The sequence below is a fragment of the Rhinolophus hipposideros genome (genome assembly GCF_964194185.1).
Source record: "Rhinolophus hipposideros genome assembly, chromosome: X".
Classification (NCBI taxonomy): Eukaryota; Metazoa; Chordata; class Mammalia; order Chiroptera; family Rhinolophidae; genus Rhinolophus; species Rhinolophus hipposideros.
The window spans coordinates 112,224,728-112,231,443 of NC_138046.1; the positions used below are offsets into that span (position 1 = coordinate 112,224,728).

General features: G+C 39.6%; 1 protein-coding gene across 1 annotated transcript in view; it reads right to left on the bottom strand.

Moving 5' to 3' along the window:
- Nucleotides 1–6,376, bottom strand: part of PHEX (phosphate regulating endopeptidase X-linked) — a 191,850-nt gene extending 185,474 nt beyond the window's left edge. Inside the window, exons 1-2 of the mRNA XM_081043200.1 lie at nucleotides 6,150–6,376; nucleotides 945–1,013 (exon numbers count right to left, since the gene is read on the bottom strand). Coding sequence (XP_080899326.1) covers nucleotides 945–1,013; nucleotides 6,150–6,267 — 187 coding nt within the window. The 5' untranslated portion in view covers nucleotides 6,268–6,376. The remainder of the gene's footprint in view (nucleotides 1–944; nucleotides 1,014–6,149) is intronic.
- Between the last annotated feature and the right edge of the window lie 340 nt (nucleotides 6,377–6,716).

The window sequence follows — 6,716 nt, forward strand, 5'->3', positions numbered from 1 at the left end:
TACAATAAAATGAGGTATGCCTGTATTCCCAAACCTAACTCAGTCCCTGGAGTGCAATAAATATTTGGTGAATTAATTCATTAATCTCTTCTTTTAAGTCCAAGATAAAAGTGAAAGGGCCATGTGCTTAACTTATTTTATGACTTTCTGGGTCCTGCAAATCTAGGCCCTAACACTGGTTTATGGAGGGAATATAATAGTTGTGGCAAAACTGAGGTAACTTTAAGTACTCGTCTTCACTTTACAGTACCCACTGATACACAGCCTGGTCACATCAAGAAAAAATTGAGTTGTGATGTGGAATAGAAGGACCCAAAGGGATTCCAGGTGACAGTGGAAGCATGGATTTACAGAGGGTCCCTGCTTTGACAGACAGGTCAGACCCACTGACCAGAAGATACAGAAAGACTGCTTAAGAAAAATAGAATCTATATCCACTAAGGCCACAGGAAGGCCAATGGTCTGTCTCTGGGCCTTAAGAGAGGCCATTCAGCCTTCCAAGCTCCTTCCTGATTTCCTTACACAGGAATACCTGGGTTTATTGAGTTTTTTCACTTTATCTCACTTCACAGATGTTGTGTGTTTTTACAAACTGAAGGCAAGACTCTCCACCAGCCAAAAGATTACAACTCGCTTTATTGCAATACTTGCTTTATTGTAATGGTCTGGAACCAAAACTGCAGTATCTCCGAGGTGTGCCTGTAATGACTTGGAATACCGCACACTGTTTTTTGCAAGGGGAAAAAAAAACAACAAAAAAACAGGAAACCTATGCTCCACGACTTCACACCAAGACTTGAAAGTAAACTTAAAATTTCATCAAAATTGCATTTTGTATTTGGTAAACCTCAAGCCAACAGAATACTAAAAATACCACCTGTTTTCTCTTCCATTCTCCAAGGTACCGTAATTATAACTTGACACAGGATGGAAAACTCACTTACCAGCTTCAATGCATTCCGGCTTCAGGCAGTACTCCTGTTTAGCTTGGAGACTTAAGAAACCTTGACTCACTGAAAAAACAGACCAAAATAAAGAAATGACTGGTTTGTAGCAGACCACCATCAGGTAACCCACAGTCAGGCACATATGAGTATGCAAGACACTTGATATCAGTTCATCCTTCTCAGTATTGACATGGAATTTAAAAATCCAGCTGGCTCAGTATCACAGAACCAGACTCTGATCACCAGCTAAGTAACCTTGGTGAGAGACTCTTGGTTGCTCTGAAACTCAGTTTCAGACGAATGGGCACAACTAGAACAGTGCTTGTTAGAGTGGGACCCCTGGGTAGTGGCAGCCCTACAGGCCTTCTGAATCAGAAACTCTGGGGTGGGGCCCAGCCATCTGCATTTTAGCAAGCCCTCCAGGGGATTCTGATGTATGCTCAAGTTTAAGAATCACTGGGCTAGATGATCTCTAAGGTCTCTTTCATCTCCAATTATCTGTGGTTTAAGTTTCATAATTTCACTCTTTACGATTACAACTACATTCTTGTTTTAGAGATGGAAAAATTAAGACATGTCAATTTTTCATAAGTTTCGTAAGTAGAAGGAGAAAGCCAGAATGTGTGGCATTTCAAGTTCTGGATCTTATCTAACCCATCCATACAGACATGGCCCAAAAAGGGGGGTGCGGGTAAATATACTCAGTAATCTAGCCAGAGTCATGATCTGCCTGCCCCATACCCCACACACTCTTCTCCCTCCAGGCCCAGCCTAGCTACCAGACAGATGCAGCTTTGTGGAAGACGTTTCCAATTACCTCCACCAAAACAAAACAGAACAAAAACCCAGCAAGATGGAAGCAGCTTTTCACCAATAGCTTAATTTCTCCCATCTGGCACAACATTATCTAAATGAATTTCTGCAGAAGTACAGAAGGGTGCCCCATTTGTAAACTCCAAGGTAGCACCTGGGCATTAGCAGATGTGAGTTTAGATTTCAAAAATATTTTTGGTAGCTGAGGAAGTTGTGGAGAATTTGTTATTGCTGTACTCTGTGAGCAGAAAGAAGGAATCGTTTGGAGATGTGGCCGTGGGGAGATGGTGGTGGGAGGTGAAGGGGGAGTCCAGGGCCTTTTGTGGCACCCTCAACTGACAAGCAGAATCAGAAAGCAAGGCAGTACCTATATTTCTGCTAGAGATGGAAGACCTGTACATCACTTGCCAGCGTGACGATTTATATTATTTATTAACCCACGTTCTAAAAGGAGCTGGCTTTTTCTTTGTTCTTATATCTGCTGCCATCCTTCAAAGAGCCTTTTTACCTGTGTTACATTACAGATTCAAGAAAAATGCCTATGGAACATCTCAGAACTATCTTAGGATAAAGGTGTGTTTCTATGTCTTTTAAAAGCAAAAAAGAAAGTTAGGTAAAACTATATATGTACAGTGTAAAGATTAGTATCGAATATTCCAATATGCCTGAGTGGTGGAACCATGGGGGAAATTTTTCCATTCAGCCTACTTCCATATGTTTACCAAATGTTCTTTAATGAGCATGTGTTATTTTTATAATGGGAAAATAAACTTTATTGTAAATAATAATAGTTGTATGATTCTGGACAATATCTTCTTGATACTAGCCTTGTTTTAGTTTAGAAAAAAGATAACAAAATATTTCATTTAAAGACATTACTTTGACGATACAAATTTCAGTTGTAAAATAAATGCATCATGGGGATGTAATGCACAGCATAGTGACTATAGTTAATAATACTGTATTGTATACTTAAAAGTTGCTAAGAGAAAATCTTAAAAGTTCTCATCACAAGAAAAAATGTGTAACTGTGTGGTGATGGACGTTAACGAGACTTATTGTGGCAATCATTTTGCGATATATACATATATCAAATCATTATGTTGTATACCTGAAGCTAATAGAACGTTACATGTCAATTGTATCTCAATAAAAAAATGTTAAAGACTTATTCCTTTCATGGAAAATAATTCTTGACCCAAAACCTCTAAGGAAGCAGAACTAAAATCAAATATCTTTATCTGAGGATGAGTAAAAGGAAGGTTTAAATTAAATTAATTAAGATGCAGACAAACTCAACCCTTCAAGGAAGGGCATTATATCCACAGGGTGGGGTGGGGTGGGGGGGCAGGAATATCTTAAGATCCTGCAAATAAATAAAGATCAACAAGCCCAGATAATGTGAAGGTGTAAGTGAATGAAATGGAGACCACAAAGAAAATAGTTTTCATATAAAAAATGAAAATGTTACTTTTTACTGCTTAGGAGCTTTAAAAAAAATCTTAAAAAGCAGTTTGGTTTCTCATTTCAGATTTCTCTATAACCAGCAGAAATGACCTCAGAGTGCAGAGAGCATGAAAATGAGCAGAAAGTGGGAGTCAGCAAACTACGGCCTGTGGGCCCAGGCCAGCCCACTGCCTGTTTCTATACGGCCCACAAGCTAAGAATGGTTCTTACATTTTTTAACGATTGGAAAAATCATAAATAGGATAACATTTCATGACACGTGAGAATGATCAGAAATTCAAATTTCAGTGTCCAGAATTCAGATTATACCGGAACACAACCATACCCATTTGGGTACATAATGTTGATGGCTGTTTCTGTGCTACAACAAAGTTGAGTAGCTGCAACAGACGCAGTATGGCCCAGAAAACCGAAAATATTTACTATCTGGCCCTTTACAAGAAAAGTTTGCCCATCATTGCATTTGAGAAATATTGTGGGGAAGAAGAAAGGACACTTTAACATACACTAGTTGTAGAGAAAGCATATATCTCAGTCTGTTGAAATCGTGTTTCCAGACATATCTTCTGTTTGTCCCAAATAAATTTTTATAAAAATTCTCAAAAATAAAATAAACTGGTTATAGGCATTTAGTTATGCCCAATATCTTAAATCCTAGTGCTCTAGGTTCTCTGACACCACCCAAGGCCAGTGGCAATCACTCTTACTGTAGAAGGACTAAGATTTAGAAAAGAGATTAATTACCCTAGAGCCGAAAATACAAAGAGGTAAGGAGGAATGCTAGACATTGCAGACAGGTGACTGAACTTGAACAGGCAGAAGAATATATCACAAAGCCAAACTGGAATCACCTTGAGGAGAAGAGGACCTTAAATATTATCCTAAAGAGCATATTGCCTGGCAGGTCCCAGATTTTCAGACAATGACTTTGCTAGGTGCAGGATGGAGGTGGGGGGCAGAGCCTGGGGGACTAGGCAGTGAGAAAGTGTGGGGAGAAGAGAGTGAGTCTGAAATAGTTCAGATACATTTCACAAAAATACCATTTATTTTTTAATTTGAGAGTATGCATTTATTTTCAAGCAAATGTCTCTAATGTGTACATCCAAATGGATGTAGTCACCTGAAGCAATGCTTCTCAAACTTTAATTTGCAAGTGAATCACCTGGGGATCTTGTAAAAATGTAAATATGAATCAGTAGGTTTGGGGTGGGGCCCGGGATGCCGAGTAATGCAGATGCTGCTGGTCCATAGGCCACACTTTGAATAGGCGAGGTGTAGAACGGCTATACCCTTACTCTCTAACATCGTTAGAGCTCCTCTTAAAGATGCGTGGTGAGAGCCAGGTTATTGGGCACACTGGAAAGTTACCTTTTTCTACTTTATGCAGGCCTCCTTACCCTAATAGCATTGCCTGGCTCGATGAATTTTACTGTGTTCTACAAGCTTTAGAGCTGATCCCAAAGAATCATGTTACCTCAAAGAACAAAGATTTGCTCCCATCAAGAATATTCCAACTAATATGCTACAGCCTCAGAATGCAATCATAACAATGGAATTTCAAAAAAGTTTCAAGCAGCAGTAACATCATTAAAAAGAGCACATATTTTTGCCTGAACAATCATCATTTGGATTTTTAAATTGGGACTGTTTGCAAAACACAAATAGTCTAACTTTGTAGTCACTTCCCACACAGTATGTAGTCCCTTGGCATGCCCATATCATTTTTCCTCCAGTTTGGAATTTAAGGATAGGACACTTGCCTAACACCCAGGTGCCAAGAAATCTCACAACAGTTTTCAAGAGCCACAAATTTGGTTGCCGGACTGGAGGTTTAGCTGTACCAGAAAGCAGTAAATCCATCTAATTCCCTAAATTTTCAGCCACAAAAAACATGGAAAGATGGTTTGCTCATTTTAGCAGAGTTTTCAACCACACAACCCTAACTCTTTTAAAGTTTAATTACTGCTTTTCCCCTGCCAAGATAAACATGGCCTCCTGCATCCTGTATATGCCAAGAAATGTTTCCAGGCGTGCTACATTTCAAACAGCACCTAGAATCTCCTAAGTATAGGGCTTGGTCTTACATCACTTTCAAGCTAATGAAATAGTATGGGCTGTATGAGAAAAATACAAAGGGTGATAGTCAAGGGTTCAAAATACCTACAATCTTAGAACAGCCCTCTACCCTTTCCAAAGTATTTCCTTCTTTTTCATGGGAATACATTTTTATCATTATATATACTCTCTGGGTACCTCATTCTCACCAAGAGTCATTAAAATACAATCATTTTAATTGTATTTAATTTAATCACAATACCTTTCAAATCTTGGGAGAAAACCTGTGTTTTCCTTCATATTAACTTCTAAATCTAATAGAAAGGCAGAGTTAAAATTTTATCCCACCAGAGTCACTGGATTAGAAAGGAATTGAAGAATACCGTTAAAGGTGCATTTTTAAAGACTAATTTGTATTTTGTGAGTTAAATTTCATGATTCATTCAGGCAAACATCGACACAAATTAAATGGAAAGAAATTCCAGCATGGTTTTTATCATAATGTAAGTCTTTCCTCACAAAATAAATGAAAGTATCTGACTATGAATTCATAAACATTCATTTTGCTAAATGTAATGCATAAAAACAATGTTTGCCCGCTGCAACCGCATCCTCCAGCCACTTGAAGCCACTTCACACACACTTTGAATTCTGGACTATGCATTGGGTACTTGGGTGTATTTATTTATTTAGCCTCCTAAAGAAAAGGCTTCTTCTATTTGCATATTTAAGAGAAACGAAGGATGTACCACCTACTAACACAAGCAAACAGTCCTCCACCTGCATCCTGACAAGGTTTGCCAGAATAAAGCACAAGGAAACATCACTGCACTGGCCCAGTCCCCTGGCCTCCAGAGCCCCACTTACCTAGAAAGAGCATGGTGCCCAGCGCCAGGGTGCCACCGATGAACACCACCAGGGCGATTCGAGTGCCTCTGTTGGCCGACTTCCCAGTCTCCATGCTGCTCCCCGTTTCTGCCTCCATCGGGAGGGATGTAGAGGCCACGCAAGAAGAGAGTCGCTTTTTGTGGTTTGGTGGCTGGTCTCAAGAGTCTGTTAGGCGCTGACATCCAAGGTTGTCTTGCTCCTCTACTAATGGACAGCTTACAAATTTTCCGTCAGGAAATCTCCCCTCGCCACCCTTTCTCAAACAGTGCTTCACAAATAAAGTAAAAGAAACCCAAAATATTGGTTGCCTTGGCTCTCCCCCTGACCAGACAAAACAAACAGTGGTTGCTTTATCTTGGTGCTCTCCCCCCAGCAAAGTCCCTCTCAACCGATTGTTTGGCAGGCTCTTCTCTCAGGCGTTCCGAGTGTACATGTTTTACTATGTTGCTGAACAGATGTTTTAGCTATTTAAATGTATAGTCACTTGGGGAGGAAAAACTATTGTCTTTATCAAAACTGGATTCTCGTCAAACTCCCCCTAACCAT